The sequence below is a fragment of the Gymnoscopelus braueri genome (genome assembly GCF_963280865.1).
Source record: "Gymnoscopelus braueri genome assembly, chromosome: 9".
NCBI classification, from domain to species: Eukaryota; Metazoa; Chordata; class Actinopteri; order Myctophiformes; family Myctophidae; genus Gymnoscopelus; species Gymnoscopelus braueri.
Window position 1 is genome coordinate 40,485,096 of NC_137610.1, and position 27,269 is coordinate 40,512,364.

The 27,269-nt window shown below is 40.5% G+C and overlaps 1 protein-coding gene across 1 annotated transcript in view; it reads left to right on the forward strand.

Moving 5' to 3' along the window:
* Positions 1-27,269, forward strand: part of LOC308091664 (neural-cadherin-like) — a gene marked incomplete at its 5' end in the record, with an annotated part of 233,509 nt that overhangs the window by 177,694 nt on the left and 28,546 nt on the right. Inside the window, 4 exons of the mRNA XM_080437326.1 lie at positions 16,562-16,689; positions 20,771-20,898; positions 22,895-23,018; positions 26,640-26,826. Coding sequence (XP_080293452.1) covers positions 16,562-16,689; positions 20,771-20,898; positions 22,895-23,018; positions 26,640-26,826 — 567 coding nt within the window. The remainder of the gene's footprint in view (positions 1-16,561; positions 16,690-20,770; positions 20,899-22,894; positions 23,019-26,639; positions 26,827-27,269) is intronic.

A 27,269-nucleotide genomic window follows, 5' to 3' on the forward strand; every position in this document is an offset into this window, starting at 1 on the left:
GCTCAGGTGTTGCGCTCTGAAAATAGCCGATCTACAAGCTCACAACGCGTCACAGCACGACGCGTTGTGAGCTTGTAGATCGGCTATTTTCAGCATGCAACCAAGCGTAAAATCAGCCATTGCGATGCCATCAAGGCCCGCCAAAATACATTTCAGTCGACTAAATCATCTATTTATGGAATTTAGTCAACTAAAACTAGACTAACAGTAAAACCTTCGAGATAACTAAAATATGACTAAAACGATCTGGAATTTTATTCAAAAGACTATGACTAAAACTAAATCAAAATTTGCTGTCAAAATCCACACTGCTTTAGAGCCGCATGTGGCTCTTAGGCCCTCTCCTGTGGTTCCCTGTTGCTTGGGCAAAGAAGTATGTAAAGGAATATAATAGTTTTAGATGTTGTTTTTGTTTCTTTTTTAATTTCTTTTTTACATTATAATCATAATATATTATTGTGGTAGGCATGAAGTTATTCTTACATCCTCCTATTGTAAAGAAAAAAGGTGTTGCCTATACACCAGTTAAAAATAAGAAATACATTATTGAAGGAAAATAAAGAATGTATTGATGCTTGGACATAATGTGTTTGCTTTCACCACCAACGCTGCTGGCTTGCTGGAATACTTGATCTGCTTTGAGAAAATAGCAAACAATAAAAAAGTTATATTAAAAGACATTTCCAGAAAAAAGACCTGTGTCCATTTGGACCCTGATGGTTCTTCCCAGACTCGACGTTGAGTAACAGTGCTTACAGTGATTACATTATCACAGTACATTATCACATGACAGCTACTGTAAATATATTGTACGTTATCACAGTACATTATCACATGACAGCCAGTGGTGGAAAAAGTACTCACATGTTTTACTTACAGTAAGTAAAAGTATCAATACTGCAATGTAAAAATACTCTGTTACAAGTAAAAGTCCGGAATTCAAAATGTACTTGATGTAAAAGTATTGGCATCAACATGTATTTAAAGTACCAAAAGTAAAAGTACTCATTATGCAGAATGTCCCATTTCAAGTTTTCAAAGTTTTCAGCAGATCTACAAGTTTTCAGCAGATCTACAAGCTCACAATCCGTCGCATCACAAAATCTTACTTAAGTGCAGTACTCGAGTAAATGTACTTAGTTTCTGTACACCACTGATGACAGCTACTGTAAATATATCGTACGTCATCACTGTACATTATCACATGACGGCTACTGTATAGATCAATCCACAGAGCGCTGCCTGTAGCTGCGGTGTCGCGGTGCGGAGCAGCACCCGCTTGGCACCGCAGTTATGATTGCCGCTCTTTGGATTTGTCTATATATACAGTACATTATCACAGAGGACAGTATATATACATGTCCGTACTGTACATTATACATACATTATAACGCTGTATGACACGGGCATGTTTGAGGCGAATGCTCCAGGGTGATCATTTGTACACACGAGAATCAAGAACCAATCACAATATTCCACCAGCAGACCGTATGACCAGCAAAGCAATATATTGTTTACATTAATGTACGTTGTGTGCGTAGAGAGATAGAGACAGAGGGCGACAGAGAGAGAGAGAGAGCGCGAGAGAGAGAGAGAGAGAGGTGACTGAAGCAGAGAGTTAAATTAGCTTCTGTTTCTGTTCGTCCCAAATACATATTTTATAATTCCCAAATGCTTAGTCTTTCCTAGCTCTCATGCGAGCGTTAAGTACTGTACCCATTACATTCATCTAACTTGGGAACCATAACATGAGGAAGGTACTTACTTAACCATAAAGGAGGGCATTGGGGCAATGTAGAAATGATCGGCTATAATGATTATTATTATAAGAGAAAATTGTAAAAAGAAAAGGGTCAAAATTCAAAGAAATATAGTGGATATACAAGCTCATAAGACATCACATCAGGATGTGTTGTGAGCTTGTAGATCTGCTATTTCCGCTTCTTGTTGTACAATGAAGTATATCGGGCTTAAAGGGCAAGACCACTTTGGTAGAGGTTTGGGTTGTGTAGTTACCTTGCCATGATGGAACTCCAAAGGTGGACAAGAAATCAAAAATAATTGCTCCATTGATTAGAAATTGATAATTCAAAATATGCTCTTCATTGACTTACATTGTAAGTTAAAACAGCTGTCAAAGTCACTCTTTTACCCCATAAACGAATGCAAACAAAGTTGATTCAGACAATATAGAACATCACCAAACCCAGTACTGTTTTTTTTTAAAATAAAAATGTCAACTTCCTGTTGATTTTACCATTTTTATTAAGAAGAAAACCCGGACTGGATCCGCGGATCCGGATTCGGATCTTCAAATAGTAAAATCAACAGGAAGTTCACATTTTTATAAAAAAAAAAAACAGTACTGGGTTTGATGATGTTCTATATTGTCTGAATCAGCTTTGTTTGTGTTCGTTTACGTGCTAAAAGAGTGACTTTGAGAGCTGTTTTACCGTACAATGTAAGTCAATGAATTATCAATTTCTAATCAATGGAGCAATTACTTTTGATTTCTTGTCCACCTTTGGAGTTACATCATGGCAAGGTAACTACACAACCCAAACCTCTACCAAAGTGGTCTTACCCTTTAAGTGGTCAAAGGTGGATCAAAACATCAGTGGTGGAAGAAGTACCGTACTCAGATTTTGTAAGTAAAGGTCACAAGGTAGACATACTCTCATTACAAATGAAATGCTCTATTAAAATGTTACTTGAGTAAATGTACAAAAGTATTGGCATCGAAATATACTTAAAGTGACAAAAATTAAAGTACTAGTTTTTATTTAGTAGTTTTCAATAGTAGTTCAAATAATTGTAGTGGAGTAAAAAGTACAATTTTTGCCTGCTCTGAGATGGAGTGGAGTAGAAGTATGAAGTATTGAAAACTGGAAATACTCAAGTTAAAGCAGCACTATGTAGTTTGGGGTATCAGTGGCCACTTTGCGCTGTGATTGGCCAGTCTTCGCTTTGACTGGCAGTTCTGCCTTGGTGCCCTGGCAAATGCCAGGATGAAACTCATTGTCTCCCCTATACTTTGTAATACAGCCAAGCCCCTAGCAGGGACCCCCCCCCCTGAGTCTATACATTTATGGAAGGATGATTGTTATTGCTTAAACATGTGACTTTATAATTGTGTGGGTCATAATATGCTATATTGTTGTTAAAAAGTTACATGCTCCTTTAAGTAAAATTACCTCATAATTGAACCTAAGTACAGTACTTGAGTAAATGTACATCACTTTCCACCTCTGAAAAACAGTATCAGTGTTAACATTGTTGGTCCTCAGTCAGCCATCTATTACAGTTGAATCAATAATATGATGGAGATTATCTTATTAACTGTGTGTACGACTGTATTCCATTGATGTGTAGCTCTGAAGGGACCCCCCCCCCCCCGTGCTACTGCACCGATTTGAAGTTGATGAAAGCAGACAGAGGAGAGAGCAGTCCCAGTTAAACCATACATAATCTTATAATCTCTGCAGACATTTTTGTATTTGATGAGGTTTTACCAGCTAAGCAGATTATGCTTCTTTAGGATAATGGCGATGATGAAAACTGAACGCAGTCTTGTCTAAAGTTTTAAGTGCTTGTTTGTATAATGATTCCTGTAGACAGTGTATGTATATTAGACCAAATGATCAGACAGTGGGTGATCAGTTGATGTTATGGCAGTAGTGCTGTTCTGTTGTAGAGGATGGATTAACCTATATGATAGGATATTATCGTATGGGGCGTTAAGATCTTGATACTTTGGAGGCTTAGCCCAGCTCAGAAACATTCAGATTTAAACCTGCCATTTGCTCCATTTTCAAGTAATTGAGGACGGAAATGAATATAAGATGTGAGACACTGTGCTCTACCAGAAGTTTCTGTTCAGGTGCATATATAGGCTGACTTTCACAACATTTAAATGAGGAGATCGTGTTGATATCTGATTGATTGTTTGATTGATTATTGAATAATTTATAATACACTATACTATAATACAATATACAGAAAGCCCCGGGAGCTTGCTTCTGTTGTGGTCCATTGTACTCAATTCATCATCAAGACATGCATACGATACATTATACATCAGCAACAACACTAAGCAATGCTAGATACATTTACATAAAAAAAGGGGGTGGGGGCGAGGGGAAGAGGATGACTAGTGTGTTGTTTGACTCTCTGAGGGCAAGATAGGTAGATGGCAAGGTAGATAGGAAGGTATTACCTAAGTCCAATTATATTATTTTTAGGTCAGTTTTACCAAGCTAAAAGTGGATGGGGAATCGAGACTTTTAATGGCTGTTGGTAGTACATTCCACATTTTGGTTGCAGAATAGTAGAATGCATTTTCCCCAAGACGCTAGTCGAAACGTCAGTCACTCCTGCAAATTAATAAAAAACATGCAGACCCATTCGAGTGCTCCGGTATTTTATTTGGGTAGTCTTTTTTTTAACATTTTTTCCCATATTTGTGTTGAATCTTGTACCTGTAGGCCAGGCGCTGGATAAAAAGACAGAAATCAAAGACACCGAGTTAGCTCCCAAACAAAGTTATTACAAGGGCAACATATCGACCATGAAGGTGCTCATCAGGCGAAATGACTTTCGCAACATGAAATCAAAATAAACAAGCGAGTGCAATTTGAGTTCTCATGCAACGTAGTTATTTTTTTTATTTTCAAGAGCAGGAACCCTCAGAACAAATCAGTGCCTTGATGTTGATGATCATGTGTGTGTCACACTGCTGCTCATCAGCTCTGCTCTCTCCTCCTGTTTTCTTCTCCTCTACTGTCATAAGCTTAATGCCAACCAAGCTCTAAAAACATTTGTTGAGTTGAAAAATGTGCTATAAGCAAAGTTTAGGTCACTGACAGGTCACTGACAGGTGGCTGTATAGTGCGTGCCAACGGTTCGTCACTACGGGGGGGCGTGGCATAGTAGCTGCAGACATACTGGTGGGGGCCAATTTTAAGCCAACCTGTTTATACCCCACTAAGATGTCCGCCGCTACCAAATGACACTTGTTGACGCGAACTGCCTTTTCCCATACTGTTGGGAAGACTCGCCCCGAAGGGACGAGGCTTCCCCTATTGGGCGGGCGCGCGGGCGGGTACTTCTTTCCTCTACATTAGAAGAGTTAGGACGTCACATTCTAATACAGCCCGAACCTCAGCACCGGCCTCAGTCGCGCACCTTGATAATCATTGGACTACCGATCTACTACCTCTGGGTGTCTAGGCTCGATTCCCGCTTGGGGCAATACTTTTTCAAACAACCGCGGACTACTTTTTTTCACCGATAAAGTATAGTTTTGGACCATGACGGAGGCGCGCCGACTCAGCAGACCTTGAGGCCGAGGAGTCGCGCCCGAGCGCCTCCAGGCGCGAGTGCCCGCGGCGACCGGCCGATGGTCTGCTAGTCGACTAAGCGCCGTCCGAGTTATGTACCGATAGGCACAGAATCGTAAATGATGTTGTGGGGACTGCGTTTGCCCCAACTGCCACTCACTGCACTAACATAGCCCGCCAGCCCCGCCCCCTTGTGCTTCAACAGTATGGGAAAAGGCAGTTCGCCTTGTTGACGCCCCCCTTCAGGATTTTTGGCACGCACTATACATGGCTATATATGTCATCAAAGTTTCCCAACCACTGGTCGGGGATCCGTTTTTACGGGTCACAATGAAATATCCCATTTTTTTGTTTACTAATTCTTTTTAATGTTATTTTTTTTTATTTTTATCTAAAAGTAAAAAACAAAAACACATTTTCAGAAAGTAAAAAGACAGTTCAAACATTTCATACATTTTCCAAGAATTAAAGAAATTCCATAAAAACAATAAATACAAACTTTTAAGAAGCAGTTCAAATAGCAGATCTACAAGCTCACAACGCCTCACATCGCAACGCGTTGTGAGCTTGTAGATCGGCTATTTTCACTAGTTTGGGTCCCGGGGAGACATCAAATCTCTAGTATTTTGGGTCTCGAGTTAAAAGTTTTGGTAACCACTGCCTTAGATTATGCCTTGTTGTATTGAGTGCATTCCATGTTTCTCTTGCTCTTGAATGCTACCAAACTCAGTGCTGTGCAGTGGATTTTTTTAGCTAGTGGAGCGCTACGTTAGGGCATTAACGAATAGTGATTTATGATATTCGAATTATTCGACCCAAAAGTATTCGAATAGTCGATTATTCGGTTTGATTATAAAAAATTAAAAAATTAAACAATTAAAAAATTAAAAAAAAGTTTTTTTTTTTTTTTTTTTTCAATGGCATTGATGACTCGACTCAAGGAATGCGAGTTGACGTCACACCAGAGCTCACAGCTGCGTGTCTGCTCTAGAAAAGCCACTAAAAAATATGCTTTTTTTTTTTTTTTTTTTTTTTTTGAATAGTCGAATAGTGGTTTGATAGTCGAATAGTCGGTTTGATATTCGAATATTCGAATATTCGACTATTCTGTGAATGCCCTACGCTACGTCGTGCGCACGTGCACACGCGTACATGTGCACGTGAGCGACCGCCGATTGAAATAACCTCTTTAATATGGAGGCCTATTTATTAACCCACAATATACTGTGTATCAAATTTTATTCTATTTACTTGCATAATGGGGAAACTTTAGTGTTGCAGATGTCACCTGTAATCTAATGAGTTCATGAATCCATCAGTCACTGTTATCCAACTCTTTTGATTGCTTCCGATAGAAATCTGACACCTACAGTAGACTTGCAGGTCACACAATGGACCATTGATATGATATGCATCCAACCAGGTCGGTCACTCATGTTAATTAACGCTGTGACACTCAGTCACATGGCAGTCAATTGGCAGGTTTTGTTAGCGAGGTGCGAAAACTGCCAATGGTGCATGTGCGGGCGTGCATGCAGCTTCAAAGCTAGTGGAGCTGTGCTCCACCAGGCTCCACCGGCAGCTCACCCCTGGCCCTGACCAAGCTGTAGTACTGTATGCCGGTACATAACAGCGTAGGCGTCCGCTGTTCAGTGTGCTGTTGCAGCACTGCACCCCATGGACACGCACAGGTATTGATAGCCCTCCACTTGAAATGTCTCCGGCGCGGCGCCTCTGAATTAGCTTGCCAGACCACAACAATGACTAGCCCAGTAACCCTTGCGCTCTCTCTCTCTCGTGGCCTCGCCCACACAGCATGTGCAGGTGCAGCCAGTACTGTGAAGTAGATCACATGTGTAATGAGACAGGGAGGATGACACAAACTTAAAAAATATAAAACATATTAAAATATGTATTTTTTGGGACGTTTATTCGCAGGGTTGGGCGGGTTACTTTTAAAAAGGAATCCCCTACAGTTACAAGTTACTTTCTAAAAAATGTAGTCAGTAACGTAATCCCGATTACTCCATTTAAAAAGTAACTACTAGTTACTTTCAGTTACTTTTGGATTACTTTTAAGCAAAACTCTATTTAATTAGATAATACAAGTTTTACCATTGATAGACAAGAATGTTGAGCCTATGAAATTAAGATAAGGACAACAGAAATATGGTTAAGGTCATTTAATTGTTAAGAATTTGACCTCTCTGAACAGTTACATTACTGTAGAGTCATTGTGTCAACTAATAACAGATCATAAGAAAAGGCATCTTGACCTACAGTAACATTTTGATTGTTTGACAACCAACAACTAGCTCATTTTAAATAACACAACCGTCCCTATGGGATCTAACCTCCATCCATGTGTGGGCAAAGTGGCAAATAAAATCTCTTTACCTTTACAAAAAAATAATAAAACCTAATAAAATGCATAGCCTTTAATAAAAAGACACTAAATGCCTTTAGTTTACAGCCTATATTCCCTAAGGCTATACATAGGCTAGATGAGATCAAGTAAATAGAATAGACCAGGTTAGCATGCTATTATAATATGTTACTCTCTCCCTCCCCCTACAGGCTGGTATTATAATACGTTACTCTTTACCTCCCCCTACAGGCTGCTATTATAATATGTTACTCTCTACCTCCCCCTACAGGCTGCTATTATAATATGTTACTCTCTACCTCCCCCTACAGGCTGGTATTATAATATGTTACTCTCTACCTCCCCCTACATGCTGGTATTATAATATGTTACTCTCTACCTCCCCCTACAGGCTGCTATTATAATATGTTACTCTCTCCCTCCCCCTACAGGCTGGTATTATAATACGTTACTCTTTACCTCCCCCTACAGGCTGCTATTATAATATGTTACTCTCTACCTCCCCCTACAGGCTGCTATTATAATATGTTACTCTCTACCTCCCCCTACAGGCTGCTATTATAATATGTTACTCTCTACCTCCCCCTACAGGCTGCTATTATAATATGTTACTCTCTACCTCCCCCTACAGGCTGCTATTATAATATGTTACTCTCTACCTCCCCCTACAGGCTGGTATTATAATATGTTACTCTCTACCTCCCCCTACAGGCTGCTATTATAATATGTTACTCTCTACCTCCCCCTACAGGCTGGCATTATAATATGTTACTCTCTACCTCCCCCTACAGGCTGGTATTATAATATGTTACTCTCTACCTCCCCCTACAGGCTGGTAGGGCCTGTAAAAGGCCAATCAAAAAGAAGGCCATCAAATAAAACGATGATTTTTAAGTCCACAGAAATAATTAATTTAACTTGAAGTTTAAGGATGACTTAATTTTAATATAGTACAAGAATAGTGTAACTATCTGTAAAATATAACCCATTTATTTCATAAAATTATGTATTGGGTTATAGCCTATTTGTCTCAATATTTGTCACATTCAGCACTGGACTTCACTGACTGTAGGGGTCACATTAATCACATTAGAATCACAGATTAGAGATTTTATGTATTTCCCCCTATTTTCTGTATTTTTCACTATTTAAAATATAGTATTTCTTAATTCCCCCCCCCCCCTCGCTCTCTGTCAAAAGTGTTGCTTGGCTTCCGCGCATTATAAACTGGAATATAGGCTTTAAATCTAACCTATCACTGGTTATGTGCAGCGTTTCACTTGATGTTGAATCTCAACCAGAGAACTGGTGTCTACCATTACCATATTGACAGAGGTGCACGCTGTGCGTCCTGACCGTCTCCACGCATCCATTCAGTAGCCTACCATCCCTACTCATGAGGCCTCCTGACTTTTGAGGCCCCAGGCGGTTGCCTAACCTTGCCTACAGTTAAGACCGCTACTGCAGTGCTGCTCACCGTCACTGCGCAGTTCCAGTGGGCAGCCACCAAGAAAGCTTTTTGAAGCAGCCACTAGGAAGCGACACAGCGTAGGCACCCTACGGGTCGTCGCATGCGACATGCATACTGTTATTTCGACTTATTATTATTTTAAGTTTGGTGACGGTGTTATAATAATGTATAACTTGTTTTTAAAATTTATGAGGGGAAGGGGAGAATGTAATCTGCCTGTGACCCTGTAAACATTGACTAGACAGTAAAGACTCATTTATATAGTCTACAAAGAACTCACCCTATAAAATTATATTTATACCCCGTAAGCTACTCTTTAAATAAAAAGCCTCATTTTATTTGACATAAAAGAGAAGACTGCGCTACCGATTATTTATCCCCAATCCAATGCTCTCCTATGTAGTATCTCCGTCTGCAGTGTTGCCTGGTCTGATTATTATAAGCCACATTGGGCTTATTTTTCTGAAGTTGCTTGTAAATAATGGTAGAACGGTTGTGAGCTTGTAGATCGTCTATTTTCAAATAGCCAACATATATAAATATGCTCATTGTTTAATGGACGACCGATATAGCTTTGAAGTGCTCGTGTGGACTTTTATAGTCGCTTCTTTTGGGCTTGTTTTCATAGACCTGGTTGCTTATTTCTCTCGCAAATTCTGGCAACACCGCCCTGACGCAGCAGCAGCCTCCTGTCTGTGGGGATTTTACACAGAGAGGTGCGCGCTGCGCTCAACTCCAATCCATTGCCGTCTGTGTGGAGTGTGCGCTCTTGCAGGTGGTTGTTTGGTGTTATAATAATGTATAACTTGTTTGTAAAATTAATGAGGGGAAGGGGAGAATGTAATCCTCATGTAACCCCCGTTACAACACCCCCGTTACTGTAATCCAGATTACACATTTTAAAATGTACTCTAAGACGTTACCGTTACGTTTTTTTTTTACTCTGATTACGTAACGGCGTTACATGTAATCCGTTACTTCCCAACCCTGTTTATTCGTGATTGGAACGACAGATGAAGAGATCGGGGACTATTTATTTTTCTTATTTCTTGTTGAGATCCGGGGCTATTTAAGAAAATAAACACTATTTAAGAAAATATTTTTTATTGATTGAATACTTTATTAGTCAGAAATGTAAACAGCACATGGTACAGTCAGACTTTAAGGCTAAAAAGTCCTGACATAACATATGTCATTAACAAATACAAAACAGTGAACACTATATGTACAAAGGAGAAAATGGAAAAACGGCGGCAGTAAATGACACCTACTTTCTATGGGATTTGCATTACCTCCCCTTGTGGTCTACTTTTTCAGGACAGTTTTGAAAGAAACCAGTGATTCATATCTTTTAATGGATGGTGTCTGTCAGGGCATTCCACATCTAATGGATGCCCACGCCTAACAGCGGCCCATGGTATGATAGTAGTTCAATTCTATTAGACTAGGATACTTTAACATAGGATATGGGCTCTTAGACTCTTTAAGAGGTATATTGGTACCTAATGTGGTGCTACAGGAGAAGCCCAGCCATTAACCAGTTTACTGTAGTGTAGCACTGTGAAAATAGCAGATCTACAAGCTCGCAACGTGTCTTGGAGTAATGTTTTATGCTTAGCTGACCCTGCAGTGTACTATAGCCATGGGATAACAGAAACAAACCATTCCAAAACAAACTATTTGACAGTGTGTTTTATTCGGGCTCAGTGACAAGGGGCCTATAAAGGTTAAAAGCAAAACCATTTTGAAGGAGTCTCATCCGTGAAATGACTTATGTTAGTTATTAACAGAGTAGGCCGAGTATGAACAACTATATCATTTAAAATAACCCTGTAGTCCTTGAACAAGTTGTGGTGAGGTCTCGTACTCCCGCTCGTGCTCCACACTGGAACACCTCTGCAATGAATGTATTAAACATTGACGTTTGGGTCACACAGGACCTTCCTCAAGACTCAAAGTCCCACATTAATCAGTACAAAATATGAAGAAAAAGTTGATCCTTTGAATGTATATATTGTATTTGGATCATGTGAGCTGCACCAAAATCTAATTTAAATTACTAGTATGTTTATATTATATTGTCTCTGTCGGTTGGACAGATGTCCATGTTACATTTCAGGAAATTTGCCCCTATACTGCACACTTCAGTGGCTTCTCGGCTGGTCTTTGCTGAATCAGAGTAGAAACTAATAACACACCTGTGACTGATATAAGCTGATCTAAGGTGTATACTGTACTGTATATCATTGAATAATTTATCACAGGAATCAGCCAATCAGAATCAAGGATTGGGACGATCCGCTTTAGAAATGGAGATACAGCCAATGTGGATGGCTGCTTGACAGCCACAGTAATGACAAATCCAGGGGAGTGAAGTAGTGAGCATACTGTCATTTGGTGTTTTTACAGAGAAATATGGCCAATACCTGCGTATCACTTAGACTGCATGCCCGTAAAATCACATTTCAGATTTCAACTGTATTTATGAAAGTGCTAACTGTTGCTCCTCGTATAGTTTTTATTGCACCGAAGTAGAAAATGTGTAAAAATTCAAATGGCTCTCGTTAACAGCTTCTTAGCCCTGGGTAGCCGTGCCTATCCCAGAATTCATGGCCTGTCAAAAGCTGGAGAATTAATGGGTCATTACGGGCTGCCCTGAAATGCCCCGTAATGCTTTGAATTCCTGGGGGGCTGGGGGGGGGGAGAGTAGGAAGTGTGACCACCCTAGCTGATGTCACGAACAGTGTTGGGGGAGGGGGAGTACCAGAGTTATTAAGTAGTGAAACTAGTAGCTTGCCGTTGTTCAAAGAACGTGTTTTTTGAGCTGGCAGCCCCTGTCTGCCATGCCTTTCTACGTTAAAGACGCCCTGCGGCACTCCTCTTCCCAGCGATCGCGCTTCAGCGTTCCCGCCGTCTGGCGTTTTTTTTGGTGCAGCGCCCTGGGCGCTTCAGGCAGACCAGTAGTTCGACTTTTGGACATGTCCTCATCCAAATGTTGGGTCAACATACAGTATTCACCCCAAACCTCGGCACTGTGAACAGACTAGAATAAAGATTCAAAGACTGAGAGAAAAAGCTCTTTCTGTGACTCTTTTGTAGTGGCTTTGCGTGGGTGTTTGCGCCTGGGCTAGGGAGCAATCAAGTCCATTAAACTGTGCACACCTCTAAACAGCAAAATCCTGAGTGGTAATTCAACTCTGAGAGTGTAAAATTCAACCCATAAGGGTCCATTTGTACACCTCTCAGAGTTATAATCTGTGGTTGTTTGCAACTGCCTACCCATTAAAAACTGTTTGTAGCCTATATTTCCAGGTAATAATGTGATTAGTATGAGCCATTTCCATATTGCTCTGAAATCAAAGCATTTCATCATTCGTTCGCCTACTCTCAGGTTGCATTAATTATGTACGATATACAAATCTTCATTCAGCAAATCTAGAAAGCAACATCAGAGACACTCCTGTCTCTGAACATGATGGAGGTTTCATTTCCCCAGATGAATATACTCTTTGAACCCCACCATCCACTTCACACACGCACGCACGCACGCACGTGCGCACGCACGCACGCACGCACGCACACACATCCACCCAACACACACATGCGCACATGCAGTGAGTTAGTGAGGACAAATTATATGAAGATACACCACCTTAAAGTACAGTAATCACAGTTATTTCTTGCTGTGTGTACAGTATTTGCAGTTTGCAGTCCACTTCACTCTACCGCGCACACACACACGCATACGCACGCACGCACGCACGCATCCACCCACGAATACACACACACACACACACACACACACACACACACACACACACACACACGTGCGCGCATGCATGCGTTAGTGAGGACAAATTACATGAAGATACACTACGTTTGAAAATGGGTGAAGTACTCCTTAAAGTACAATCCCAGTTATTTCTTGCTGTACAGTATTTGCAGTTTGCAGTCTCATAGATTTATAGCTCATACTGTATGTGGGCCTTGTTTCTGTGTGCTTGTGCACACTGTATGTATGTTGCTCTCTGCGGAGCCAGTGTTGCAAAATGTGACATATTAATAAGTAAATATTGCACATTATATCGTGTGTGTGTGTCTATACAGTGTAATATTTACTTATTAATATGTCACATTTTGCAACACTTGTTCTGCAGAGAGCAACAAACAATACAGTGTGCACATATATATATATATACTGTATATATATATCGTCTCTTCTCTGTCGGGTGGAAGCCTCATTATGTCCAAAATTGTTACTTTTCAGGATTCAAATTCAAAGGTAGCAAAAGTAGTAGATCTACACGCTCGAGCTTGTGGATCTGCTACTTTTGATGCCTTTGTGTGTTGCTGTAGTATGATCTAGTAGGACATTAATTAGCAACGAGAGAGATATATATATAAATATATTGTGCGTGCGTGGATGTGTGTGTTGGCATTAGCTCCTTCTAACTGGGGGATCCCAAGGCGTTCGTTCCCAGGCCAGAATGGAGATCCAGTATAATCCCCCCCACCTGGTCCTCGGTCTGCCCTGTGGTCTGTTGCACGTGCCTGGAAGAGCATCCGTATCGATGCCTCATCCACCTCCACTGGATCCTTTCCACATAAAGATCCAGATCACAACCGTTTATCCTTGTGCCTCCCCCCCCCCCCCCTTCTTATATTTGACAAAAGCTGAGACCCCAATGCACCCCCAATGCACACGCACACGCCCACGCACACGTGTACATACAAACCGACCGAACTATGAAATGACTAGATAAGTATTTGTGCACACAGAGAGAGAGAGAGAGAGAGAGAGAGGAAGAGAGAGAGAGAGAGAGAGAGAGAGAGAGAGAGAGAGAGAGAGAGAGAGAGAGAGAGAGAGAGAGAGAGAGAGAGAGAGAGAGAGAGAGAGAGAGAGAGAGAGAGAGAGAGAGAGAGAGAGAGAGAGAGAGAGAGAGAGAGAGAGAGAGAGAGAGAGAGAGAGAGAGAGAGAGAGAGAGATGTTTTTCAAGCATGTTAACCACTTAAGCCCCCCTCTTATGAAAAGTAGTGAAAATAGCCGATCGACAAGCTCACAACACAAAGTGTCGTGATGCGACGCGACGCGCTGCGCGCTTGTAGATAATGCTATTCTCATATTTTTTTTTACATAAAAAAAATATTTTGGAAAAAGATTGACTATTTTTTATTTACAATACTTAGAATATAATACCATTTTGGACTACCTCCAAACAAACCCCCCCCCCCGATCCCCCACCCAGTCATGACCATAACCTAGCACAGTGTTATATGATAATGTCTTCAGCATGTTATCTCGCTGTTGTCTTGTTCCTATGTAAGCACCATGAAAGTGGATCAATATTCTCCAACTCTCACACCTCGTTAAACACTTTAAACCTTTAAAAAATCTTAGATGTACATGATAGTAGATGTACAAGCTCACAACGCATCGCGAGGCGAAGCAGTCTGAGCTTGTAGATTGGCTATTTTAAAAAAAAAATTAAGCCATTTCGCAATAGATGTGGCCACAGGCTCTGTCTGTGTATGGCTATTTCGGGAGTCCTTGACATGGAAAGCGTTGGGAACCCCTGATCTGTTGAAGCCCTGTTACAGCCAAATACTGTATTTATCATGGAATTATTTTATTTATGATGCATGCCTGTCCTCCTCTGAGTCAAACACACAATGCTGTCCTTGTCTTTTCAACATGAAGACAATAGCCTCTTACAAGTTGCTCCCACTCACTTGTAAACCTGCTGGCTGTTACATTCACTTCCTTGACGTGGTAGAGAGAGCCACTGTCACTCATTGTCATCATAACACCACCAGCACACACAACATCAAAGCTTCAAAGAACAGTAAAGCGTCTTTGTGTACTCTCCTATGTAAGCCACAGTAGTCCACCAGTCTCTTGTAAACACAAGAAAAACAAATAGAAATATAATTGGTGACAGTGTTGACAGAAAATAAATACATACTTTGAAATGCGCAGTACTACTACTCACATCATTAATATTTCTTGCCTTTACTTGCCTTGCCATAAAATGGTTTACCTATAAGGACCCAGTCAGACAGGGACAGTAGCTGTGTTTGTATTTTGAATCAAGTCCGCTTATTATAAGCTTGTTTGTCTGCAAAGTCGCTTGTAAATATTGGTGTTCTTTGGGGGGGTCAGATTTGCTGACAGAGTGTAAAGAGTAAGCATGGGGGAGTCAGCTGCTAGATTGACAGCTGCAGTCAAGTTAGAATTAGTTACATTGTGGCTGACTACTAGACATTCAATGAGATTGAATGGAAGGAAGACAAATACACAATAATACATATATTTGGCAATCTATACATTCTGCCACCACAGGACCCCTATACAAGATTTGTGTTGCTAATATGTTTAAAAAATATATTCCAAATATCTTTAGAAAATTGCAGATTTACAAGCTTTCAAATAGCCGCTGTATATAGGGTTCAAGTGGTACAACAGATTTTGATGCTATATTAACACTTTTGCTGGGGACCGTGTGTGTGTGTGTGTGTGTGTGTGTGTGTGTGTGTGTGTGTGTGTGTGTGTGTGTGTGTGTGTGTGTGTGTGTGTGTGTGTGTGTGTGTGTGTGTGTGTGTGTGTGTGTGTGTGTGTGTGTGTGTGTGTGTGTGTGGCCTAGGTGCTTCATTTGTTACTTGTTTTCTTTGACCTGGCTGCCTATTTCTCTGGCAAAATCTGGCAACACTGATCAAGAGGGTTTATTTGTCACTCACTCATACAGGTACAAGCAGACCAGTTTTGCTCCACAAAACTGCAGTATGCTAACTATGTGTACAAGAATACAACATACTGGACACGAGATAATGCTAGAGATAATGCTGGATTGTTATACAATAAAACTGACAAGAAAAGACGATAAAGCAAGATAAAATGATTAAAAAGGTTTACAAGTAGAGGCAGGAGCACACACAAGAAAACCTGAGCAGCAATGAGGGATGTGCAAAAGCAGGGGGGTAATTTATGATCAGATTTGTAGAATGTATGAACATAAAATTACAACTAATGTATGTTGCTATATGCTGTACATAGAAACAAGAACCCCAAAAGGGGTTTCCCGTCCTGAAAGGTAAGGTTACAAATAGGGGTTCCCGCCCAAAATGGGTTATTTTAGCTTTTTTTTTTGTCATTAAAACCTACATTATGTTGGCAAAATTGAGATTTTTTTGGGGGGGAATAGCAGAGTTAGAAAAAAAAATATTCATAAACTGCACAGTACAAGTTATGTGGCCTTCTAGCTGTATATGTATCAAAAGATTTTTTTTCCTTGTGATTGCCTGTCCAACTTTTTAACGACCCGCGCTCTGCCCAGAGCTCACTGTGTTAATGACCGCTCCTTTCCCCAGAGCTGATTGGAGGAACACCCAGTCTGAAAATGAACCACGGTTCCGGAACGTTGGTCCTGCAGCTGCCAGGCAGCGCGAGGGTGTCTGACAGACGCTGGCACCGCCTCGATGTGAAGAGCAACAGCAGAGTAAGACAACCACCCTCTCGCCGTGTGCCTTTGTCTCTTTATTGCTCCGAAGCGTTGCGTCAAAACCTCTGCATGCTGGAATCTGACATTTCTATTGTTCCGATACTCAAAAACCGCTTCACGCTGCTTGACAAATGGCCCGCCTCCGGGGAGGAATAACTGATGAATGCGTTATAAAAAGTTGACATTTTCATGGAAACTGAAATTGGTGAAAGACAGAGTGGGCCTTTTTTAAGCCTGAGCTATACTTTGTTGCGCTTGGGGGTTGCGCACCGAACATATCCGATCTACAAGCTCACAATGCATGGCAGCACAACACTTTGTGAGCTTGTAGATCCGCTTAATATTTTCATGGGACATTGTACCATGAAAAGGATAAAGGATGACAACGGATAAATGATAGTTACATGAAATTACCAATTTTTGTCACGTGGGGATTGATGTGTTGATCTTTCCCACACAAAGAAATAAATAATAGATGTCACGTAACGGCACATCACTCATACTGTACGCTCGCGCGCACGCACACACACACACACACACACACACACACACACACACACACACACAGGATGTCACTTTCCTCATCGCCCTCACACGTCTCATCAGCGCCATCTATAGTTTATACTCTCTAATCGCTGTCATCAAACAACCCACTCGACAGAAAATAACTAGAATCACGTGGATCTCAGGATCCACATGGGAACGGCGTGGATGTGGGACTTCATGTGACCAGCCTGTGACATAAGTCATCTATGACAGTGGTTCTCATCCCGTGGGCCGTGGACTTCATTGATCCAAGCCAGAACCCAATCGAGTGATTGATCATTAAAATAGACATGCTCTGAAAATGCACGAGGCCCACCCATCTGACCACTTAAGTGGTCAGCCCCATTGACTTCCATTATGAATTTAAAGCTTAATATTTCAAACGGTGTAAAACGGTGTGAAAAATTATTAGTGGAGGTGGAGAAATGTGTCGCTGATCGGTCGAGCGGTTTGTGAGATTAACACACACACAAACACACGCACACACATCCGCACGCATACACACACACAAAAGATCTCGAGAGCTTATTTGCAGTGTGAACTAACACGTGTCCGCGCCAAGCGGTGTGATGGCCGCGCTGACCAGTGCTGTTAATTTAAGGGTGGATACTGATAGGATGGGGATCAGATAAGGCATTGGGGCTGCGGTTACATGGACAATATTTATTCATTCAAAATGAACTCATTCCGAACAGAGATTCCCAACTGTTTACATGGAACCTGAATAAAAGTATTTCTCGTTCACATGACCCAAAGCATTCATTCGGAATTTAACTTTTGACATGCGCAAAGTGGTTCTCACAAGGACAGGTAAAGATTGTTCCTTCATCACAGGCTCAGATCCTCGGAGCGTCCGCTCTCCGGGACAAGCCTGGGCTTAACCATTACAGTATATAAGCTTATTAAATGATGCTATAGAATATGAATCATTAATTTTATCCCGCAGGAGCGAGTGCTTCTCAGCACCAACCGTGGCCGACGCATACAGAGACATAAATAGACTTATGCAGTCTTTGATTTTAAAGTTTTACTGCATACAATATTTTATATAATTTTTTTTTTTTTCGAGATTTAATTTTGATTTGATTTTGACAGCACTACTAAGTGCGGACATGTGCCAAAAGAATTCATGTAATCAAAACAGAGAGGAGCATTTGGAATAAAGTGTTTATATGGTGAATAGATCCCGATTCAAACGGTATATACTGTACCACCCCTCCAAACCCGAAATGAAAATTCATTCAGATCGAGGTGTTTACATGAGCATTTTTATTCTGAATGAGCAGTCATTCCGAATATAAGTGGAATATACCTGTCCATGTAACCGCAGCCAGTGATTCTCAACCATTTGAATTTCAAGGACCCCCAGTGTGATATGCAATGCATTATTAGGCCACAGATCCTCCTTTTGATACCGTTCTTTTAATCACTGGAACCCCCAATCTACACTGTAACACCCTCTGTTAATTTAACTGTGAGTGTGTACAAATGGACCTATAAGGGTCCATTTGGTTCCATTCTATACACTTTATACACTTTCAGAGAAGCACAAGGGTCCATTTGGATTTCGAGAACCAGTGAGTTTAGGGTCTTTCACACTGAAATGCAACAATGGCACTGCTGCACTCTGGAAGTCATTATTTCCAATGGCTTGCACCGCGCAAAAAAAAACTGATTCTGAAAACTGAAAACTGATTCTGATTCAACAAGGTCAGTTTGTGGCTCCGTCGGGCAAAGCATCACGGCCACTGCAGAGAGCTCCCTGGTGCGCTCAACACGAGTCGCGGTCAAAGTTCAAGAACACGTTATTTTGCCACTACAAGAATTACAGATAAATCCCAGTTTGCTGCAAAGGATTCAGGAAAACAATACCACTGCCCTTCCCCGAAGTACCCCCAGAAGCAGATATAGTATCTTAACAATATACGTATGTCTTTTTTTGCAAATAAAAAGAAGGAAATGGAAATAAAACAAATAGATCAAGTGCAAAACAGACCTCTGTTAATCACAGAAAAAGTGAAAATGCAGTAAAAGAACAAAAACACCAATGCTATGACAAACGTGAATAAATGCGATCTGTTGGCTGACAGCCAATAGAAACGAGGAATCCAGCCAGGCACGTGTAGCAGAGTGGCTCAGAACCTCTGCCTGACGACCAAAAGCCTAATATCTCCCCCGGCCAAGAGGGGGAATTCCCCTTCAAGCTAATGGTTAAGATGTTTGGCAGGTTCTAATCCCAGGCGTTACACATGGAAGCAAAACTGGAGTACCTCCGGGAAGACTGGACATTTATTTCTTTACCGCATCCAGCTCTTTTATCACATCCATGGGGAAACTATCATCGAATTGAGTTGGAATTTCTTGTGTTTTATCCTTGATTATTTTTAACCAACATGTATGATTTGTTATGTGCAATCTAAATAAATTAAACATAATGAAAGGGGAAAAAATATTTTATGTCTGAATCATTGATGTATTAAAAGACAGTCTGAATTAACCTGAATTATTTAGCACAAAATTTGCATTTATATCGAGACCTCAGGAGGAAAACACTATGTTTAAAACACCCCAGCAGGCATGACAGGTTGTAGGTACAATACACTAGTGTATCAGCCCTATAATTAGAATTAGAATTCACAATCTATGGAATATCAGGCATTCTAAGGCTAGATAAACACCTCATTTGAAAGCTTATGATGCGTACTGTGTGTAACGAACATACGCTGACGTATAGGTTTTTATATGTTCCCCCTCAATAGTTCAACAGACCTATTAATGTTTCTTAATAGAAGTATTGAGCTACAGAGTTATAATTTTCAGAAACAGATGGTATAGTAGTATGTTTTCAATACCCTATTTTGTGTGACTACGCTGCTGCTAAATACATTCAGTGTGAAAGGCCCTTTATAATCTACATTATTATTATTATTATAATATGAATAAAAACTCAATTTTGCATTTTTTATGGTGATTTGTTAATATATAAAAACAAAACATTGATTGATTGATTGAATACTTTATTAACACGATTAATAACAGTGCAGGAATTACAGTCAAACGTAATGCTAAAAGCATAATACAAAAAGCCTCAGGGGCTTCCATTGTTGTCCATTGTACTCAATTCATCAGTACAACAAATGATTGATTATTCGATTAATCTGAAAAAGTACTCGAGAGAATAATAGCTAAGAACATAAATGATAATTGCAGGCCTAGTTGAAATTGCACATAGTACTTGACTAGGAAATCGAGAATTGAGACAACATCTGGACTATGCAACATTTTTGGTTCAGAAACGATTTAACGTATCTTATGGTTTGCTGAAACACAAAGTTGCTGTTGGCCAGAAACCGTGTACGTTTTTTTTTTCTTCGTAAATTAATGCCCTAGCTACTTCGTCATACAAGAGTGTCGAACGAAAGTTTTGAAAATAGCAGAGCTACAAGCTCTCAACGCCTGTCGATCGGCTATTTTCACTATTTTTTTTTCTGGCGACAAGGCTTTTCCATCCCCTGTCTTCTGTGATTTACAGGAAGTGCGCTTCACACTCGATCGATGCTTCAGTGCCATCGTAATGGAGACAGAAGGCGTGGACGCGTGGGCCATGACAGAGGACCGCTCTTCTTGTGAAATCAGGGGGGTCACCCCCAAAAAGGACAAGTATGGGCAATACTATAAACATTGTTTTCATGCAAACAACACACACACAAAAACAAAAACAAGCATGGTAGACATGCTAATCTGTCTTGTTAAAGGTAGCAATTCAGTTTCACATTCACCCAGCTGATGACTGCCTTCTCACACCCTCACCCTTTACGCTTCAAATCCACAATCCACACCACTTTTTTCCGCTCCCATGTTAATGAATGGCCGGCCGCTCATGGACGCATTCTCATTGAAAATCATTGACCAGACGTCCCGCTGTGACCAGGTTTGGAGAGAACAGTCGCGCACAAACCTCCGCCCACACTAAAAAGCGTGAGGCGACGCCTTTTTTTGGTGGTTTCACAGCGTTAGTAACTTCTGAACCTTTTTTTCATTTCAAGGACCCCCAGTTTGATATGCATTAGGCCACGGACACCCATTTGCTACACATTTGTTATTCTTGGGACCCTAATCAACACTGTAAAAGGATCAGTGTTGACATAACTCTTGAGAGTGTACAAATGGAACCAAATAGACCTGTAAGGGTCCATGTGGTTCCATTTCTACACTGTCTGAGTTTTCAGACCCGTAAGGTTCCATTTGGACCCCTAGTGGTTCCCAGAACCGACGTTGAGAAGCACAGTGCTCAGGGAGAGCCTCAGGCTACAGGCTACATGGGAATCTACTGCAGCAGTTTAATTTGTCAAACATTTTTTGGGCCTTCAGAACCCCTTTCCCTGATTTCAGAATGCAAACTACAAACACATTGCTTGGAAAATATTGACATCAAAAGTCCAATTTTTATGTCAATATGTTCCTTAAAATCCAGACCGAAACGTTGTTATTCCCATTACATCTTTTTAATTGCATTTGAAGACAGTGTGCGGGAGTTTTTTCTTTCATGTCAATATGTTCAGAACAAAACAGCACAATGGCAAATAAGTACGCCTACCGCTTTCTATTCAGTAACAGTAAGTTGTGCTAGTCAGCTTTACACATCATCAGTAGGTTCACACAAAGTTTGTCAATGTTTTATTAAACATAACGGTAAAATAAATTATTCAATTTTCCACTTTATCTCACGTACCACCTCCACCTACCTCCACCTACCTCCACCTACCCACATTTGAGAAACAGTGATCTACAGCAGTGGTTCTCTAACTTTTTCAAGTCAAGGACCCCCAAATTGATATGTATTTGGCCACGGACCACCCTCTGAAAAGGTTTTGTGCCAGGGACCCCCCAGATTAGAAGATTTATGTCTAAATTAATTCAAAATGTTCAGAAATGTAAAAAAATTGCAGATGAACAAGCTCGCAGTGTGGCACTAAGTGACGCGCTGTGAGCTTGTAGATCTGCAATTTTTTTATTAGCCAACATATAAATGGATAAAGTGGTTAAAATGATTGTGATGCTGTTAACTACTTTTGCTGGGGACCCCCTGGAAACTGTTCCAGGGTCCCAGCCTCTCCCAGGACCCCACTTTGAGAACCACTGCACGCAGTGGTGTAAAGTAACTAAGTACATTTACTTAAGTACTGTACTTAAGTACAATTTGTATTAGTATTTTTTACTTTACTGGAGTATTTCCAATTCTTTGTACTTTTACTTCTACTCCACTACATCTCAGAGGCAAATATTGTACTTTTACTCCACTACAATTATTTGAAAACTTCAGTTACTAGTTACTTTGTAGATATTGATTATTATTACAAAATATACATTACCCACTTCAGCCCTATATACATTTCGTCTGTTTGAAAATAACCGTTCTGCGTTGTGACGCATTGTGAGCTTTTGGTACTTAAGTACATTTTGATACCAGTACTCTTGTACTTTTACTCAAGTCAATTTTGAATTCCGGACTTTTACTTGTGACAGAGTATTTCTACATTGCAGTATTGATACTTTTACTTAATAAAACATTTTTAGTACTTTTTCCACCACTGGATGCACCGATGTACCGAGTTCAGCGTTGCTGCAGATGTTGAGAGTGTGTCCTGTCTTGCAGGTACCTCAATGGAAGTGACGTGTTGCAGCTGGGAGGGGTCAAGCAGAACATATCCTACCAGTATCCACAGCTGCAGCACAAGCACTTCAGCGGATGCATACGCAACCTGGTCCTGGACAGCAAGGTACGGAGACCGGAGAGAATGCATTAGCTGGGGTACTTAATCCATTCAATCTGGGAACGCATCTGTGTAATTTTTTTTATTTCTTTGGGCTATTCAAAAATAGAAGATATGCAAGCTCAAGCTACTCTATGAGCTTGTAGATGTGCTATTTTTGAATCGTGAAAATGTGTGCAAATCTTTGAATATACGTATTTTTTTAAAGCGAACATTTGTAACTCAAATCTTTGCTTGTGGGGGTCCCTGGGGGATCCGTGGCCAAATACGTATCAATCCTAACAGTATGTTGCTATATCAGTGGTGCTCCAACTTTTCCATGTCAAGGACCCCCAAAATGATATGTATTTGACCGCGGACCCCCATCTCAAAATATGTTGTTCCAGGGACCCCCAGAAGCACAGCTCGGAGGAAAAAAATCGCTTTAAAATATATATATATTCAAAGATTCGCACAAATTTTCCACAATGTATAAAAAAAATAGCAGATCTACAGTACAAGCTCATAGCGCAGCACTTATGACCTTGTATATCTGCTATTTTTTGAATAGCCAAAGAAATCTAAAAATGACACAAGATGCTTTCCCCAGTCTTAATGGTGCATTTTTTGAGCAGCTGTACTTCACTGGAGTATTTGTTTTTTGGAAGCTCGTGACTATCACTCCACTACATTTCAAAGACAAATATTGTACCTTTGACTACATTGATTTTTAAAAAGAAAACACACTTTGTAATTTGTACTTTTGAATGCTTAAAGTGCAAAAGACACTTTGGTAGAGGTTTGGGTTGTGTACTTACCTTGTCATGATGTAACTATAGTCCAATTGGTGACATAGTACTGTATCACTCAATTGATTAGAAAACAATCCAAAAATAGCATCTCATTGACTTCCATTGTACGACGATGAAACAACTCTTAACACTTTTAGCACATATACAAACGCAAACAAAGCTGATTTTGACAATATATAACATCACAGAACCCAGTACAAAGAGTGTTTTATTTTCTCTGGAAGAAGGAAGGAAGACTGTCAGATCTTCAAATAGTAAAATCAACATTTTTTTTCTTTAAAACACTCTTCGTACTGGGTTTTGTATGTATTGTCAAAATCAGCTTTGTCTTTGTTTCTGTGCTAAAATAGTGACTTTGAAAGCTGTTTTATCATACCATGGAAGTCAATGAGACGCTATTTTTGGATTATTATTTTACATTTTACAATTTAGGCATTTAGCAGACACTCTTAATCCAGAGCCATTTACAGTAAGCAAGGAAAACACAAGGTAATACATCAAATGCATACCAATAGTAATCTAGGATCATAGGTAAACCAAGAACCTATTATCAGTCTAAACAGTATAATATTTTAAAAAAATCAATAATCTGTACATTGAAACTATACACACTATAGGATACTAGGTCTACAAATGAACCTGGCATCTGTCTACATAACATGCTATCTAAATAACATGTTAGCCTTTTTCATAAGCCTGCAAGGTCGTCAAGGCTAGGGCAAGTGTTACGGCAATCAATTGCGCAACGGAGCGTTACATTAATAGGACTAGTTACATCATGACAAAGTAAGTAGTACGCAAGCCAAACCTCTACCAAAGTGTCCTTGCACTTTAAGTGTTCATGTTCTTTTGAAAAGCAAGCACTCCAGTACTGTACAGTACCTGACGCACAAATTATAGACTGAGCAATTTTCTCAGCTTGCAGCAGCTGAGTAATACAGTACTTGACCAGGAGTAGCCTATCTATACTTCTATCTTAACTTGGTACTTGTTCAACGGATCGAATACTTTGCCCAGCGCTGCATAGAGGTTGCCAGGGTAACACTTGTTCGTGAGCCCCATTGTGGGCTCAGATGGTGCAGGAGCAGAGCGTTGTGTTGTGTTGTGTGTGAGAGCTTCTCTCACCGCTGACCTGTTTGGATAGAAGAGTCTGCACTGCGCTGCAGGAGCACTGCTCTTCAATAGGAATGTAAATGCACACTCAAGGCCGTAGGCCGCTGGAAGATCTGCTGAATGCTGATGTCTCTCACTCACTGCTTTATATGCGCTCTCTCTCTCTCTCTCTCTCTCTCTCTCTCTCTCTGTCTGTCTGTCTTTTTACTCCACTACGTTCATTTGACAGCTTTAGTTACTATTTACTTTGCAGATTTTGATTATTCATGATTAATAAAAGTATTAAATCAATTGCAACGTGTTGTCAGCTTTTAAAATGCTATTTCAAATAGGCAAAGTATAACATGGTTAATGATAAATAATTTAAATCCAACAACATGAACTGTATGATTCTGAAATGAGCATTCTGCATAATGAGCACTTTTACTCTTTTGCTAATTTAAGTATATTTTCATGCGAATAATACTTTTGTACTTTGCCTTAAGTAAAATCATGATTGCAGAACTTTTACTTGTAACAAACACTTTTTTACAGTGTTGCTACCAGGGCAGGAATTTCAGGGAGGCCACGAAGGCCATGGCCGTCGTTGCCCCTCAGTTTGGCCTTGTACCCCTCAAAATAATGGCATGCCCTGAGGCCACAGTGGCCTTAATGCCCCAGCCGACTGTACCACTTTCTGTTTCTTTCTTGTCGATATGTAGGCACCAGTGTCTCTTTCTTGTCATGTAGACACCGGTGTCTTTTGTTGAGATTCTGAATTCTTAACTCCCCTGAGTCCCCATCTTTAAACCAATCCAGTGACTTTGATTGGTGCAGGGCTGAGCATGGATCAGATTGTAAATACCATAATTTATTTATTTCATTGCCTATCTACATATTACATTTAAAATCATCCTTAACCCTTAAATTCTATTAATTCTTTCAATGGACTAAAATCTTGTTTTATTTGATGACCTTCCTGCCCTGGCATTTGGCCTTAAAAAAGTGGGCTTGCCCCTAAAATGACAAATGAAAAACTTTTACTTTAGTCCAAACCCTGAGTACTTATTCCACCTCCTCTCTCTCTCTCTCTCTCTCTCTCTCTCTCTCTCTCTCTCTCTCTCTCTCTCTCTGGAGCTACAGTAAGACTGATGCAAGAGAACTTCCAGCTATTTCTTTTAAGTCCTGTCTGCACCTCATTCTGTTCTCTGTCTCACTCAACTGCGCCTGCTGGGCCATTGCGTTTTGTGTTAAAGCTGCAATCCGTAAACTGTCATGATCTACCCAGGTCTCCCGCACAGCGCCGAAATGTCTATTGCTGAGCCAATACAGAAAGCCCAGGATATACATTTCTCACTAGAGGAGTAAAAGTTAAAGTTATGGATTATGGATTAAATATTGGGTTGAAGAAGCATCAAATTGTTATTTATTATTTTAAGTTAACCTTTGTTCTTCAGTACAGTACTGTCAAATAAAAGGAACATTGTTGAGCAAACACAATAAGACGATAACAATGAACTGATCAATGCAAGCTCATATAATTATTCAAAGGTTAAACAAGTTGATTGCAAAAAGTAATTATGCAATCTCTCCCAGTGTTTCTCTCTCTCTCTGTCTGAACTGAAGGCACTTTGGTTGATTTCTTGGCAATTAATTCACTTTCACTTTCATCTGGCGTGATTAAAAGACTCTCGCCCTCTCTCTCCTATACTCAACCTTTCATGACTCCATCCATGCGTTCCAGCTCTACGACCTCGGATCCCCCGCGGAGGCCTTCAACAGCGCCCACGGGTGCTCTCTCTTTGACGACGCCCACTGTGCCGACGGGGAGCAGCTTCCTTCCTGTGGCGACAGAGGGCGCTGTTTCGCGGAGCGCGGCTCCATTGGCTGCCGGTGCGAGCATGGATACCACGGGCCGCGCTGTGACCAAGGTGGGACCGATGTGCCTATTTTGGGCACATTTTTTAAAAAAAATCTGAAATAAAAGAACATCTTCAAATAGTTTAACACAGTGGTTCTCAAGGACCCACATGACTCTGAGAGTGTACAAATGGAACCAAATGGACCCGTGACGGTTCATTTAGTTCCATTTGTACACTCTCAGAGTTACAGACCTGTAAGGGTCCACCTGAAACCCCTCAAGGAACCCTGAGGATCCCTGGGCCCCAATATTTGTCAATATGATGCGTTGTTAGCTTGTAGATTGGCTATTTTGGCTATTTGTTGTGTTAATAAAGAGCTGGAGAGACATGGGAGACTCCTTTTACTGAACAAACACTCTATGGCAATGACTACTATTAGAATATAGAGCTATATAACACTTATTTTAACCAAAGTAAATCTCTTACCCTACCTTTAAGTATATTACAGTAGC